At 39.5% G+C, this 17,721-nt stretch overlaps 2 protein-coding genes across 27 annotated transcripts in view; both read right to left on the bottom strand.

Moving 5' to 3' along the window:
* LOC133446996 (protocadherin gamma-C5-like) overlaps window positions 1-17,721 on the bottom strand; it is a 320,234-nt gene that overhangs the window by 76,362 nt on the left and 226,151 nt on the right. The window contains exon 1 of one of the 26 annotated variants that reach the window (XM_061725352.1): window positions 7,954-10,454. The exons of 23 other annotated variants lie outside the window; for them this stretch is intronic. In XM_061725352.1, the coding sequence (XP_061581336.1) occupies window positions 7,954-10,338 (2,385 nt within the window). In that variant the 5' untranslated portion in view covers window positions 10,339-10,454. Of the gene's footprint in view, window positions 1-486; window positions 3,023-3,831; window positions 6,450-7,953; window positions 10,455-17,721 lie in introns of those variants that run through there. 2 more of the 26 variants (XM_061725341.1, XM_061725347.1) reach the window with 2 other exon arrangements.
* On the bottom strand, window positions 14,140-16,732 carry LOC133447002 (protocadherin beta-16-like). Its single transcript, XM_061725373.1, has one exon. It carries the CDS (start codon window positions 16,546-16,548, stop codon window positions 14,140-14,142), a length of 2,409 nt encoding a protein of 802 aa, XP_061581357.1. The 5' UTR covers window positions 16,549-16,732.

Raw genomic sequence — 17,721 nt, 5'->3', positions numbered from 1 at the left:
ATTTAATTTGGTAAAACTGGAAGGAGGAGATACGTAATGTAAAAATATTGTTGAAATATTTTAAAATAGCACTGCAAAGTAATACATGGATACAAATTAATTATATAGAAATAATGATAAAAAAACCCACCAACAATATATATATATATATATATATATATATATATATATATATATATATATATATATATATATATATATATATATATATATATATATATATATATATATATATATATATATATATATATATATATATATATATATATGTGTGTGTGTGTGTGTGTGTGTGTGTGTGTATGAAGTCAATCTATGAAGTAAGTAAAGTACAATCTCTCAAAGCAGAAATAGAGTATTAAAGTGTAAGTCTATGAGAGTGCCTCTGTCCATGGTGCTGACAAATGACAAAACTTGGTTTAACGAATACGTTAATGGGTTTTACCATAATGTAAACATTTCACAGTTCAAAATCTTAAAATAACTGACCTCTGGAGGAGAATCTGGTTCATCCAGGATACTCTTTTCACATTGTATCCTCTGAATGGTTCCTGTAGAACTGGGGTCCATTACGAGCAGGTTCTGACTACCAGCTGTTCCGAACTTACAATCACTCTTCCTGGAGTCAGTCGTCCTGCATACCTCGTAATTGTACACGTGTGGGAGAGTCCCTGTCCCCAAAGTGTCCGAGTAACGTGGTGGATAATATGGAATCACAGGGAGGCTAGAGTGATACAGGATTCGAGACTGTCTCCATCTGTAGATTTTCACTGATATAATAACCACTAAACACGTGATGAAGAGGAAGGAGACTACAGCCAGAGCCAACACTAAGTAAAAAGTCAGGTTGTCATTGTACTCCTTATCGTGTGAAAAGTCAGTAAACTCCGACAGAACTTCAGGGAAACTGTCCGCCACCGCCACGTTCACGATGACTGTAGCTGAACGAGAGGGATGTCCGTTGTCCTCCACAATAACAGCCAGTCTTTGTTTCACAGCATCTTTATCAGTGACTTGGCGGATAGTTCTGATTTCTCCATTCTGTAAGCCCACTTCAAACAGCGCCCTGTCTGTGGTTTTCTGGAGTTTATAGGAGAGCCAGGCATTCTGTCCAGAGTCCACATCAACAGCCACCACTTTAGTGACCAGATAGCCCACATCTGCTGAACGAGGCACCATTTCAGCCACCACAGAGCCACCAGTCAGGACTGGATACAGAACCTGAGGAGGGTTATCGTTCTGATCCTGGATCAGTATTTTCACAGTCACATTGCTGCTGAGTGGAGGAGAACCTCCATCCTGAGCTTTGACACAGAACTGGAAATCTTTGATTTGCTCGTAGTCAAAAGAGCGTACTGCATGTATGACTCCACTATCAGCACTAACGGATACATATGAGGAGACTGGTACTCCATTAATACTTAAGTCCTCCAGTATGTAGGTAACACGGGCATTCTGGTTCCAGTCAGCATCTGTGGCTTTTACCGTGAATACAGAGATGCCTGGTGTGTTGTTTTCTAGAACAAAACCCTCATAGGAGCTCTGCTCAAAGATAGGTGGGTTGTCATTTACATCAGATATCTGTAAGTTGATGGTGATGCTGCTGGAGAGGGAGGGGACTCCTTCATCAGAGCAGGTCACTGTGATTTTATATTTCGAAGCTATCTCTCTGTCCAAATCCACTTCTGTAACTAAAGTGTAAAACCCAGTTAATGTGGTTTGTATTTTAAAAGGAACATTATTATGTATATTACAGTCCACCTTTCCATTATTCTCGGAGTCTGGATCATTTATGCTTAACATAGCAATCACAGTATTTGTTGGTGAGTTTTCTGATATGGACTCTGATTTAGAAACAACATTTATTTGAGGATTATTGTCATTAATATCAATAACATCAACTATCACTTTTGTTGAATCTGAAAGGCCACCACTATCTACCACTTCAATATCTATTTGATAAGTATTTGCCTTTTCATAGTCTATTTCGCCAATCAGAATGATTTCACCAGTTGTTGGATTAATACTGAAGAGTTCAGACAAAAGACGTTTGCTTGCTGATATCAGGTATGATATCTCTCCATTTGAGCCGATGTCTTTATCGGATGCACTTACAGTCATCACACTGGTGCCCTTGGGTGAATTTTCAGGGATTTTGGTTTTATATAGGGATTTGGCAAATGTTGGTGCATTGTCATTTACATCCAACACACTGACAGATATCTGCATTGTTCCTGACATACGTGGCTCTCCCCCGTCTACAGCAGTTAACAACAATGAAATATATGCCTGTTTCTCTCGATCAAGAGGCTTCTGTAGAACCATCTCTACCTTTTTACTCCCATCTGCTTGATTTTCCAGCTTCAATATAAAGTTATCAGTTGGAGTAAGATAATATTGCTGTAAACCATTCATACCAATGTCATTATCCATAGCCTTTTCTAAGATGAATTTCGATCCTATCACAGCAGACTCGCTGATTTCAAAGTGTTTTTTTGAATTTGTAAAACTCGGGCTATTATCGTTTATATCTGTAATCTCTACCGTTACACGAAATAATTCCATGGGGTTTTCCAGAATTAACTGGAAATGTAACGCGCAAGGTGTCACCTCTCCACACAAAATCTCTCTGTCTATCTTATCTTGGACAAAGAGGACTCCCCTTTCTCTATTCAACCCTATATGTTCCACGCTGTCTCCTGTGTAGACACGAGCTTTACCAGATTGCAGCCTTTTAACGTCTAAACCCAAATCCTGCACAACATTACCAACTACCGAACCCTTTGGCATCTCTTCGGGAATAGAGTAGCTGACCTGCCCAAGCACGTAGCTGACACATAGAAACGGGAAAAAATGCAACACTCGCCGTCTCATTGTTCTGTCTGGCGCCGTTTCTTCTCCGAGAAAATTAAAAACAAAATTATTCCAATACGAATATGTGCCGAGATATCCAAATAAATGTCTCCGGTCTGGGTATAATTAAAAAACGTATCCAGTTATATTATTCCCTGCAGTAGTAGTATAACAGCGGACTGTCTTTCTCTGACGATGTCTGACATATCCACAGAAGAGGCAGGACCCAGAAGGAGAGAAAGAGGAGAAGAAAAATAACCTCGATTGCAACATGCTTGACAATAGTGCCCCGTTGAGTTGAAGGTAATTATTACATGCATGGATATCACAAAATACATTTTGTGTAAATATAGCATTTTAAAGTTGTACTTAAACTACTATTGAGCATTTAAAAATGTATATATTATGTGTGTATTTTAAAATGGATATGTGTGTATATCTATTTTTTTTCCCAACCCAAAAATGCGTTGAAGACTGCAATTCAAATTTTGAACTCTGTAATAGCAAAAATATGTATGTATGAAATAAGTTTCAGATATGAATCACGTTAATGTCCATTGTGCGTATCGGGTGCAAATGTTATCTGCATCTCAAAAACGAGCTCCATTCTAAAGACTCGGTTGACATGAAATATAGTCTCTCTTTTAAAAATCTCTAGCCGAGAGAAGATTCTGATTATGCATCGCAACATGTGCATAAATTATATCCTGAGCTTTGACACGTATACGATAAATGCTTTTGAAAACAGGGACGGTTATTAACTGAGAAACAAGTTGTGAAACATCAACAAAATATATACGGTCTAAAAACATTTTAAAACATTGTCGATAATGAGAACAAAATATTCAGGAAAGGGGGGAAGATTTCACCAAAGGAAAGAGAGAACTAGAGCTACGTGATACTATAATAAGATGTTCAAACAATGGTTATCAAAAATCCTAAATAAATAGGTTTTACTTTAGTTTAGAAAAAAAATCAGACCTCGACCGGAGAATCAGGTTCATCCAGGATGCTCTTCTCAGTCTGTATCCGTTGCATCGTTCCTTGGGAACTGGGGTCCATTATCAACACGTTCTGACTTCTAGCTGTCCCGAACTTACAGTCACTCTTTCTGGAGTCAGTCGTCCTGCACACCTCGTAATTGTACACGTGTGGGAGAGTCCCTGTCCCCAAAGTGTCCGAGTAACGTGGTGGATAATATGGAATCACAGGGAGGCTGGAGTGATACATGATTCGAGACTGTCTCCATCTGTAGATTTTTACGGATATAATAACCACTAAACACGTGATGAAGAGGAAGGAGACTACAGCCAGAGCCAGCACTAAGTAAAAAGTCAGGTTGTCGTTGTATTCCTTATCTTGTGAAAAGTCAGTAAACTCCGACAGAACTTCAGGGAAACTGTCCGCCACCGCCACGTTCACGATGACTGTAGCTGAACGAGAGGGATGTCCGTTGTCCTCCACAATAACAGTCAGTCTTTGTTTCACAGCATCTTTATCAGTGACTTGGCGGATAGTTCTGATTTCTCCATTCTGTAAGCCCACTTCAAACAGCGCCCTGTCTGTGGTTTTCTGGAGTTTATAGGAGAGCCAGGCATTCTGTCCAGAGTCCACATCAACAGCCACCACTTTAGTGACCAGATAGCCCACATCTGCTGAACGAGGCACCATTTCAGCCACCACAGAGCCACCAGTCAGGACTGGATACAGAACCTGAGGAGGGTTATCGTTCTGATCCTGGATCAGTATTTTCACAGTCACATTGCTGCTGAGTGGAGGAGAACCTCCATCCTGAGCTTTGATGTGGAACTGGAAATCTTTGATCTGCTCGTAGTCAAAAGAGCGTACTGCATGGATGACTCCACTATCAGCACTAACAGACACATATGAGGAGACTGGAACTCCGTTAATAGAGGAGTCCTCCAGTATGTAAGAAACACGGGCATTTTGATTCCAATCGGCATCCATGGCTTTCACTGAGAATATAGAAAGACCAGGTGTGTTGTTTTCTACAATATAGGCCTCGTAGAAAGTCCTTTCAAAGACAGGTGCGTTGTCATTTACATCAGAGATCTGTAAGGTGAGAATCACGCTGCTGGAGAGGGAGGGGACTCCTTCGTCAGAGCAGACCACTGTGATGTTATACTCCGAGTCTTTTTCTCTGTCTAGTTCACTGTCTGTCACTAAACTAAATATTTTTTTCGACGTCTTTTCTATTGAAAACGGTACATTTTCTCCAATTGTACATGCAACTATCCCTTTCTCTCCAGAATCGGGATCGTGAACATTTAATATAGTAATTACAGTTCCTCTTTTTGAATTTTCTGAGATTGAATTCGTTTTTGACATGATATTTATAGATGGGTGGTTATCGTTCGTGTCGGTCACTTCAACAATAATCTTGCATGAATCTGTCAGTCCCCCTTCATCACTAGCCTGTATATGTATTTCATAGACCGGGGCCTTTTCATAATCCAGGTTTCCATTCAAAGATACAACGCCGCTGTCTTCTGCTATCCAGAACATATTGGGAACATCATCTAACGTGTTTGTTATTGAATAAAACACATTTCCGTTTGAACCTTCATCTGCATCTGTAGCAGTGACCGTACTCAAAATTGTACCTTTTGCAACAGTCTCCAAAATAGTAACCTTATAGATTTCTTGTGTAAAAATCGGGGCATTGTCATTTGCGTCCAGCACTGAGATTTCCACCTTCATTGTTCCCGACAGCTGAGGCTCACCGCCATCAGTTGCAATGAGAGTTAAAGAGATGTGCTGTTGCAGCTCCCTGTCTAGGTGTTTTTGCAGAACCATCTCCACCTTTTTACTTCCATCTTGCTGGTTGTGGAGTTTTAGATGAAAGTTGTCTGTAGGATTTAGCAAATACGTCTGCAGTCCATTCCCTCCAACATCTGGATCCATAGCCCTCTCCAGCACAAATTTCGCTCCAATAACAGCCGACTCACTAATCCTAAATTTCATCTCCTCCTTTTTGAAGCTGGGTGCATTATCGTTAATGTCATTAATTTCAACTGTAACTGTATAGAATTCAATCGGATCTTCGAGGGTAATTTGCAGATGTAAAGCACAAGGTGTTGTCTGTCCGCAGAGAGCCTCTCTGTCGATTCTTTCTTTGACAAGCAGGAGTCCTCTGTCTTTATTCAGCTCGATGTATTCTCCATTGTCCTCTGTATATATACGTGCTTTACCGGACTTCAGTCTTTTAAGATCTATTCCTAAATCCTGCACTATATTGCCAACGAGAGAGCCTTTTGACATTTCCTCAGGAATCGAGTAAGTGACCTGGCCTACCGTCGTGCTGAGGCAAAAAATCATCATAAAAAACAATACTTGCCATCCCATTGTTCTGTTCGACATTTTGTCCCCACGAAATACTCGAACATTAAAGATTCCTATATTCCAACGTGTTGCTTTTTTATCTACAAAATGCTCCAGTAGAAAAAAGACAATCTTTGTAATTCCCGAGCCCAACAATCGCAGTGTGGATATGTTCGGTCCCCGCAACGAGGCTTGTCTGCTGTTTCTGTGTTTCGTTCTCCGTGTGTGTCAAATGAGGAAAGCTCTACATTAGTCAACAGCGTCCCTGAGAGTCCGAACTCGTGCGCTGCAGCCACCCCCAGTCTGGAGCAGGAAGCTACATATTATGAAATTATATGATTTTCAGATATGACAAAAAAAAAATATTGCATACCTTTATCTGACTCAGGACTTATTAATATTCAAGAGGAACACACATGTTACCTATTAGTTAAAAATATAATTAATTAATATTAGCAATATGCAGAAAAAAGATTGTTCAGCTGTTTCCATTGTTTGTTTTGTAAATTACAATTACTATTTTTAGCTAAAATCGTTTTGGCACATGGGACATACAGAGTTATTGACAGGTTCTTATACCACAGACAATATCTTAGGAATAAAAGATAACCTGACATTCAGTTTAAAGTAAAGACCAATTAGTTAAAAAATAAAATGCTTCCTTTAAAAACAGAAGAAAAAAAAAACATACAAAAAAATACTTTATCTTCCTGACATAATATTTGATTTAAAGTCTATTTTCTTTTTAGACGATGAATTATAAAATGTTCCCTTAGAAGAAACGTGTTAGGTAATTATTTTCTGCCTTATGAATGTTATTCTGAAACAATAGCGAGACAAAGTACAGCTTTTATGATTAGCAAAAAAAACTAAAGAAATACAAATTATACTTTACTTAACTAAAGTCCGATACGTGAATAAGGAAATAAAGAATAAACCTTACTGACAACCTTAACATTGCAATGTGAAAAATAAAGTCTTACATTAAGTGCTAAAATAGTTAAATATCATCATATCATTTTATCATCATATTCTTCAAAATCAAAATGTAGAATCTCCTAAAGATATAAGAGTATTATAATTGTTCAGCCATATAATAGCAATTAAAGATGCAGAGAAACACTGTGCAGAGATTTTGCATTCATGAAGGGACACTGTGCAAGACTTTCTGACCAAAACAAAGACCCCAAGATTTTATCAATTTGGTCTACGGTTCTGTGATGAAATACAGAAAGATTTGGCCACATTTCAATTAAGAAATCACAAGATTTTCAGATGAAGCAACAAATGTGAAAATGGAATAATGCAATGGAACTTGAGAGTATTGAAAAGTTGATGAAGAGCTAAAAAAAGAAAATCTTCAGTGTCTTAATGGTTAAGTAAATACCACTAAACAATGTGAATACCAAGAAACACAGCAAGAATAAAAGGCCCAGTTATTTTGTAAATATTGTATCAAACAAGTAGCAACAATACAGTCAAACTCAAACCTGGCACTAAAGTGGGATTTTCTTATATGAGGAAATGAGGTAATTGAAAACTGATAGAGCACATTGTGATAAAAACAATGTAACTATAAAGAAATAGTGTTAAACTAGGTGAAGTTAAAAAAACTCTCTTTCTGAATTAAAAAAAAAAGAATTAGCATGAATGTCAGTATAAGAAATATCTTTACAACTAAGAAGATAGGTATAGCTGTGTAAAAAGACAACAAAGAAAGCACCGTACAGCAAATGTCCAGGAATGCTTAAGTGGTCTAACCTCTAGAGGAGAGTCTGGTTCATCCAGGATGCTCTTCTCAGTCTGAATCCGCTGCATCGTTCCTGTACTGGGGTCCATTATCAACACGTTCTGGATACCAGCTCCGCCGAACTTACAGTCACTCTTTCTGGAGTCTGTCGTCCTGCACACCTCGTAATTGTACACGTGTGGGAGAGTCCCTGTCCCCAAAGTGTCCGAGTAACGTGGTGGATAATATGGAATCACAGGGAGGCTGGAGTGATACAGGATTCGAGACTGTCTCCATCTGTAGATTTTCACTGATATAATAACCACTAAACACGTGATGAAGAGGAAGGAGACTACAGCCAGAGCCAACACTAAGTAAAAAGTCAGGTTGTCGTTGTATTCCTTATCTTGTGTAAAGTCAGTAAACTCTGACAGAACTTCAGGGAAACTGTCCGCCACCGCCACATTACAAATGACTGTAGCTGAACGAGAGGGATGTCCGTTGTCCTCCACAATAACAGTCAGTCTTTGTTTCACAGCATCTTTATCAGTGACTTGGCGGATAGTTCTGATTTCTCCATTCTGCAAGCCCACTTCAAACAGCGCCCTGTCTGTGGTTTTCTGGAGTTTATAGGAGAGCCAGGCATTCTGTCCAGAGTCCACATCAACAGCCACCACTTTAGTGACCAGATAGCCCACATCTGCTGAACGAGGCACCATTTCAGCCACCACAGAGCCACCAGTCAGGACTGGATACAGAACCTGAGGAGGGTTATCGTTCTGATCCTGGATCAGTATTTTCACAGTCACGTTACTGCTGAGTGGAGGAGAACCTCCATCCTGAGCTCTCACATGGAACTGGAAATCCTTGATCTGCTCATAGTCAAAAGAGCGTACTGCATGTATGACTCCACTATCAGCACTAACAGACACATATGAGGAGACGGGTACTCCGTTAATGGAGGAGTCCTCCAGTATGTAAGAAACACGGGAATTCTGGTTCCAGTCAGCGTCTGTGGCTTTCACTGTGAATATGACACCTGGTATATTGTTTTCTACAACGTAAGCTTCATATGAGCTCCTGTCAAAGACAGGCATGTTGTCATTTACATCAGATATCTGTAAGGTGAGGGTGATGCTGCTGGATAGGGAGGGGACTCCTTCATCAGAGCAGGTCACTGTAACATTATACCCAGAGGCTCTTTCTCTGTCTAATTCACTGCCTGTCAAAATACTGTAGAAGTCATTGGAATTAGTTAACGTAAAATGAATATTTTCACTTATTCTGCAGTTCACTTGACCATTATTTTGTGAATCTGGGTCATGGACACTAAACATAGCAATCACTGTATTATGTAAACAATCTTCTGGAACAAAAACAGATTTGGACAATATGCTTATTACAGGTTTATTATCATTTATATCAATAATATCAACTACAATCTTACTGGAGTCAGAAAGACCACCCGTATCCTTAGCTTCAATGTCGATTTGGTAATACCTGGCTTTTTCAAAATCAACCTCACTACTTAATATGACTTCACCTTTTTCGTTTATTGTAAATATATCAGAGACACTGTCCATAGTACTAGACACCGAAAATGAAATGTTCCCATTTGCTCCTTTATCTGCATCAGAAGCGCTCACTGTTGTCACTTTTGTTCCTTCCTTAGAATTTTCTGCTATGACTGCCTTGTACAATGACTGTGTGAAAACGGGAGCATTGTCGTTTACGTCGAGCACAGTCACGTAGATCTTCACTGTACCAGACATTTCAGGATCCCCTCCATCCACAGCTTCTAACAACAAAGACATTTGCTCCTCTTTCTCTCGATCCAAGGGTTTCTGCAAAATCATCTCAACCTTCTTATTTCCGTCCATCTGACTCACTATTTTGAGCTGAAAATTATCTGTAGGTTTCAGACTGTAATTTTTCACACCATTTATACCAATGTCCAAATCAACCGCTCTCTCTAGCACAAATTTAGACCCAATGACTGCAGATTCACTGATTTCGAAATGCTTCTCCTCATTTTTAAAGCTGGGAGCGTTGTCATTAACATCAGTAATCTCGACTGTTATGCGAAATAGCTCCATTGGATTTTCTAGAATAATCTGCAAATGTAAAGCACAAGGAGTCGTATGTCTGCAGAGCGATTCTCTGTCGATTCTCTCTTTCACAATGAGTACTCCTCGTTCTCTGCTGAAGTCAATGTATTCCTTATTATCACTCGTAAATAAACGCGCTTTGCCTGATATCAGCCTTTTAATATCTAAATCTAGATCACGTGCTATGTTTCCCACGACAGACCCCTTTTGCATTTCCTCCGGAATGGAGTAGGTGACTTGACCGACAACTGAATCGAGTAAGAAGATACAAAAGAAAAGCAGTACTTGCCGCGCCATTGTTCTATCCATAGTTTGCACTGCGGTAAAATATGGTGCTTAGCTCGGCGTTATAAAGAAAAGAAAGTCCCAGAAACAGCCACAATAGCAGAAATACAGTTATAATCCAGAAGTGCTGATGGAGAGTGTGAGAGATAAGTCACGCCAGCCACGGTATTTCGGTCCGCGAGCAGTGGTGGATATCCTTTTCTTTCTCAATTGTACATTGAAAATATGGGAAGATCTGTTTAAAACCCTGTCTGTTACTGACACAAGTTGACCAACAGCGGCCCATGGAGTTCAAAATGCAAAACTGCACGATTTGTACACTTGATATAATGTTAAAAGCCCCATTTTGATGTTAGTCCTTTACTTGTTTATTTGAGAACATAAATCGCTACTCGTTCCGCAAAAACATGATCAAAAGACTTGTGAATGAAAACAAACTAATACAAAAAAAAAACACCCAACTAAAACTGAAATAAAATAAAGCTTAATAGGAAACAGAAAAGGAAATATCCCAAAAATATAGGAGAAAATTAGACAACGAGAAACGGGAGTGCTCCATAATACTGCCTCTGTCCAAGGTGCTGAAACTATGTAAAAATGTAAATCTTTGATATGAGCAATGTTTTCTAACCTCCGAAGGAGAGTCTGGTTGATCCAGGATGCTCTTCTCAGTCTGTATCCGCTGCATCGTTCCTGTACAACTGGGGTCCATTATCAACACGTTCTGACTTCCAGCTCCGCCGAACTTACAATCACTCTTCCTGGAGTCAGTCGTCCTGCAGACCTCGTAATTGTACACGTGTGGGAGAGTCCCTGTCCCCAAAGTGTCCGAGTAACGTGGTGGATAATATGGAATCACAGGGAGGCTGGAGTGATACAGGATTCGAGACTGTCTCCATCTGTAGATTTTCACTGATATAATAACCACTAAACACGTGATGAAGAGGAAGGAGACTACAGCCAGAGCCAACACTAAGTAAAAAGTCAGGTTGTCGTTGTATTCCTTATCTTGTGTAAAGTCAGTAAACTCCGACAGAACTTCAGGGAAACTGTCCGCCACCGCCACATTACAAATGACTGTAGCTGAACGAGAGGGATGTCCGTTGTCCTCCACGATAACAGTCAGTCTTTGTTTCACAGCATCTTTATCAGTGACTTGGCGGATAGTTCTGATTTCTCCATTCTGTAAGCCCACTTCAAACAGCGCCCTGTCTGTGGTTTTCTGGAGTTTATAGGAGAGCCAGGCATTCTGTCCAGAGTCCACATCAACAGCCACCACTTTAGTGACCAGATAGCCCACATCTGCTGAACGAGGCACCATTTCAGCCACCACAGAGCCACCAGTCAGGACTGGATACAGAACCTGAGGAGGGTTATCGTTCTGATCCTGGATCAGTATTTTCACAGTCACGTTGCTGCTGAGTGGAGGAGAACCTCCATCCTGAGCTTTGACACGGAACTGGAAATCTTTAATTTGCTCATAGTCAAAAGAGCGTACTGCATGTATGACTCCACTATCAGCACTAACAGACACATATGAGGAGACTGGAACTCCGTTAATAGATGATTCCTCCAGTATGTAGGTAACTCGGGAATTCTGGTTCCAGTCAGCATCTGTGGCTTTTACCGTGAAAAAAGAAACACCAGGTGTGTTGTTTTCTACAATGGATGTTTCATACAAAACCCTCTCAAATACAGGTGGGTTGTCATTTACGTCAGAGATCTGTAAGGTGAGGGCAACGCTAGCAGACAGAGAGGGCATTCCCTCATCAGAGCAGATCACTGTGATATTGTACTCCGATGCGCTCTCTCTGTCTAATTCACTGTTTGTAAGTATCGTATAGAAACCATTTGACGTGTTTTCTATAATAAAAGGTGCCCTGTCACTCAGAAAACATTTTACTATTCCGTTATTTTCCGAGTCAGCGTCATAAACATTCATAACAGCCACAACTGTTTGCGTAGTTGAATCTTCAGGTATAGATTTTGTTGTTGACATTAAATCTATTACTGGGCTATTGTCATTTACGTCTATAATATCAAGTATAACTTTACATGAGTCACTGAGCCCACCGTGATCTTTTGCTTTAATGTTTAGCTGGTAATGCTTTGATGTTTCATAGTCCACGTTGCCAATCAAACGTAAGTCTCCTCTTGTTTCGTGGATTTCAAACAAACCCAAAATGACATCGTTATTATTCGATATTGAATATGTTACAAAGCTATATGTTCCTTGATCTTTATCAATTGCTGTTACCGTCAGTAATGGAGTTCCTTGAGGAGAATTTTCCATTAAACTGCCTTTATATGTTGGCAGCGTAAACACTGGTGCATTGTCATTCGCATCCAGCACAGTTACATGAACTTGCACCGTCCCTGACAGTTGAGGCTCTCCTCCGTCTACAGCTGTTAGTGTGAGAGTCAAATGTCCCTCTTTTTCCCGATCAAGAGGTTTCTCCAAAACCATCTCTACTTCTTTCTCCCCGTCGGAATTGTCACTTAGTTTTAAAATGAAGTTATCTGTTGGATAAAGGGAGTAACTTTTGAGTCCGTTTGTTCCAACATCAGCATCAATAGCTTTCTCTAGTATAAATTTGGCTCCTCTTACAGCCGATTCACTGATCTCAAACAACATATCGTGCATCTTGAAGGCAGGGGCGTTGTCGTTAATGTCTGTTATTTCTACAGTAACTCGATAGAACTCGATAGGATTTTCTAATATTATTTGAAAATGTAAAGCACAAACTACCGCTTGTTTGCACAACGCCTCTCTGTCTATTTTTTCTTTGATGAGAATGAGCCCCCTTTCTTTATGTAATTCAATATACTCAGCGCTGTTTCCACCATGCAAGCGCGCTTTTCCTTTTTTAAGCCGCTGTACGTCTAAACCTAAATCTTGTGCTATGTTACCGACAAACGAACCTTTGGACATTTCCTCGGGAATAGAATAACTGATCTGCCCGTTCACGTTACAAAGAGAGAGAATTGAGAGAACCAGCAGTACTTGCCACCCCATTGTTCAGATCAGCGCTTTCCAGTTATCAGGATGAATCGAGTGTAATCCAACAATAAAACCAATATATCCAAATTGCAGCTGGATTGAAATTGTGGAAGATAAAATCAGCCGTCAGTCGACACATTAAATCCTTTAAATGAGTAGAGCATTCGCATATACTATGAGCGTGTTGTGTCAACCATTGCCCTGGTAAATCTAAATGACATTGCTTAGAGGAGGCGCTGCTCAAATCCGCAATGAAACTAGGACATGCTGGCCAACAGCGTCCCTAAGAGTGCAAAATATGAAACTGCAAAAATTATTACAAAGTAAAAATAATTTAATCTCATACAAACTGATGAGAATAATCATAAAGCTTGGGATCGACTCTTTAGATTATAAAAATAAATAATGCACAACTGAAAATTGTGGTAACAAAATGACAATAAGTCAAATGTGACTGTAAACTGTTTTTAAGATGCTTTTTTACATCGGCAGTGACTAATGATAAAATGTATAAGACATCAGAACCAATAATAATCAAAAAATTAATCAATGCTATACCTTGGAATAAAATCCAACTTCTACACGATGAAAGCCTTCCCAAAAGCCTGCTACAAAAAATGAACAAGAAATTATAAAAAAATACGATAAAAAAGGGAAAAGTAGATACAATTTGGTTGCAAGACTGAACGTGCCCACGTGAATTGATGCCGTCGGTGGTGCTGAAATGCTAATGTTAATAAACTCAAGAAAGAAATAGGAGAGGATTGGTAAAACGGACATGATGACTTTGACTGGTTGTTTAATAAAAAATACAAAATACAATCTTATATTTCAATTAGGAACTCACTCACCTCTACAGGCGAGTCTGGTTCATCCAGGATACTCTTCTCATTCTGGAATTTATGCATCGTTCCTGTAGAACTGGGGTCCATTATCAACACGTTCTGACTTCTAGCTGTCCCGAATTTACAGTCACTCTTCCTGGAGTCAGTCGTCCTGCACACCTCGTAATTGTACACGTGTGGGAGAGTCCCTGTCCCCAAAGTGTCCGAGTAACGTGGTGGATAATATGGAATCACAGGGAGGCTGGAGTGATACAGGATGCGAGACTGTCTCCATCTGTAGATTTTCACTGATATAATAACCACTAAACACGTGATGAAGAGAAAGGAGACTACAGCCAGAGCCAACACTAAGTAAAAAGTCAGGTTGTCGTTGTATTCCTTATCGTGTGTAAAGTCGGTAAACTCCGACAGAACTTCAGGGAAACTGTCAGCCACCGCCACGTTCACGATGACTGTAGCTGAACGAGAGGGATGTCCGTTGTCCTCCACAATAACAGTCAGTCTTTGTTTCACAGCATCTTTATCAGTGACTTGGCGGATAGTTCTGATTTCTCCATTCTGTAAGCCCACTTCAAACAGCGCCCTGTCTGTGGTTTTCTGGAGTTTATAGGAGAGCCAGGCATTCTGTCCAGAGTCCACATCAACAGCCACCACTTTAGTGACCAGATAGCCCACATCTGCTGAACGAGGCACCATTTCAGCCACCACAGAGCCACCAGTCAGGACTGGATACAGAACCTGAGGAGGGTTATCATTCTGATCCTGGATCAGTATTTTCACAGTCACGTTGCTGCTGAGTGGAGGAGAACCTCCATCCTGAGCTTTGACGCAGAAATGAAAATCTTTGATTTGTTCGTAGTCAAAAGATCGTACTGCATGTATGACTCCACTATCAGCACTAACAGACACAAATGAGGAGACTGGAACTCCGTTAACAGATGAATCTTCCAGTATGTAAGAAACACGGGCATTTTGATTCCAGTCAGCGTCTGTTGCTTTCACTGTGAATATAGAGACCCCTGGTCTGTTGTTTTCTACAATATATGCTTCATATAAGCTCCTCTCAAAGACAGGTGCGTTGTCATTTACGTCAGAGATCTGTAAGGTGAGGGTGACGCTGCTGGATAGGGAAGGGACTCCTTCATCCGAGCAGGTCACTGTGATGTTATACTCCGAGTCTTTCTCTCTGTCCAATTTATTGTCATTTATTAAGCTGTAAAAATTATTTGTTGATGACTTTAAAATAAATGGCATATTTTCGCTAATATAACAATTCACCTTTCCATTGTCACCAGAGTCGTTGTCTTCAATGTTTATCATTGTAACAACTGTATTTTCTTTAGCATCCTCCGAAATCACGTTTGACTTTGACATTATGTTAATTTCGGGGCGATTGTCATTTATATCTTGAACATCAACAACTAATTTTGAAGAATCTGAAAGTCCCCCTTCATCACTGGCACGCAAATTAATTTGATAGTTTTGTACCTTCTCAAAATCAATATCTCCAATTAACGTCAACTCCCCATTTTCCTTATTCATCTCAAACAACTTTCCTTCGTCTTCTGCATTTGTGATTGAATATGTTATCTTACTGTTCAAACCTTCATCTGCATCTGAAGCTGTAACTGTAGCAACAACTGTTCCTTTGGGGGAATTTTCTGTCACGGTGGTTTTGTATATTCGCTGTGTAAAAACAGGAGCATTATCATTAGCGTCTAAAACAGTGATGACAATCATCATCGTTCCTGACATCTGCGGCTCTCCTCCATCTACAGCCGTTAACACGAGCGAGATCTGCCCTTGTCTTTCTCTGTCTAAAGGCTTCTGTAACACCATCTCAACGTTTGTATTTCCATCAACATTATTCTGCAGCTTCAGAGCAAAATTGTCCGTCGGTTTTAACTGGTATCCATGAACACCATTAATTCCAACATCCATATCCACTGCACTTTCCAGCACAAATGTTGTCCCAATAGCAGTCGACTCACTGATTTTAAAAACGATTTGACTCTTTTTAAATGTTGGCGCATCATCATTTGTATCTGTGATCTGAACTGTAACAGTGTAAAATTCCATCGGATTATCTAGAACAATCTGAAAATGTAAAGCACACGGCGTTGTCTGTCTGCAGAGCGTCTCTCTGTCGATTCTCTCTTTAACAAGGAGGACTCCTCTTTCTCTGTTCAGCTCGATGTACTCACCGCTGTCTCGGCTGTAAACTCGAGCTTTACCAGATATTAAACGTTTAGTTTGTATGCCTAAATCATGAGCTAAGTTACCGACTAAAGATCCTTTGACCATTTCCTCAGGAATCGTGTAGCTGACCTGCCCGAGCACCGAGCCAAGGGAGAGGAGGGAGACAAACAGCGTTACTTGCCTGCCCATTGTTATTTGCGATTATTTCCGTCGAGCTTCAGAAGGCTTTATATCCAATAAAAGTAATATTTATCCCAAAACGGACTATTTTATATAGTATATTTATATAGTTCACGCAGGAGATGAGATCGAATATCGAGGTCTCTTCTGATTATCGTAAATACACAACTGCTGCGGTCGCTCTTTCCCACCGTGTTATTTCTTTCTTATGTGGATGTTAGAGGGGTTGTGCTGCAACATATCCACTCTTAGTTATCAACACTCTGGTAAACAGCGGCCCTAAGAGTTCGTGTTGGAAAACTGCAGGAGTAAAAAGGAGGATCATCTTAATAGAAGAACTTAAACAAAAATGTTTTTTCTTAATTTTAATCCATTGCTTTTTTATGGAATCCCATTTGTAAATGTTATAACATCTACAGTTTATAACGCCCAAGATCAAGCTCAAAATTAACACAAGGTTAAATACATCTTACTGCAACTCCGTACACCTTTTAAAACCTTGAAATGATCAAACGAGTTAAGTGGAAGTACCGATGAAACTGCTAATGAAAAATAATTTAAAAGATCAAATTATAAAGTCAATGGAAAAGAAGTTCACATTTGGACAATTTGAAATTGACAGGCAAAATTAGTAACATAAGAAAAAAAAATTCTAGGCGGATGTAAAGTATTGATGTAAACCATCAGATGACTCCCTTTAAGATTAATGCAAAGTATTTAGAGTCCCGAGTCAGTATCTTTTTTAATGGCAAGAGCATCAAAAATACTCTTTAAATTCTCTGTGGGCAACTAACTCTTGAAAAGAAAGATCATGAAGGAATACATTTCTAAGGTTTGTATGACATCATGAAATTGGTGCATGTATGACTGTAAACTGATAAATCACTGTCTGCAGCTCTAAGGGGAATAAAATAAAAAGGGACAGTAATTCCTGCGTGAAAAAGCTATTAAATGAAAGCAAAGAACCTAAAATAAGAATATACACACATACACAAACGTATTGATCTAATTTCAGAAATATTTCGAGTAAACACTGGGCTGGGTGGGGTATAATAAAAATCTACCACGCCTGTACTTCCATTAAATCTTTTTTTCAATACATAAAACTGGTCATCTTGATTGATGATTACATTTAATAATTATGATTTTCTGAATAAAGCGTCACCAAAAACAATATATCAT

The sequence above is a fragment of the Cololabis saira genome, chromosome 7 (assembly GCF_033807715.1).
Source record: "Cololabis saira isolate AMF1-May2022 chromosome 7, fColSai1.1, whole genome shotgun sequence".
Classification (NCBI taxonomy): Eukaryota; Metazoa; Chordata; class Actinopteri; order Beloniformes; family Belonidae; genus Cololabis; species Cololabis saira.
The sequence above is the reverse complement of the archived record's forward strand: the minus strand, read 5'-3'. Positions and strand labels throughout refer to the sequence as shown.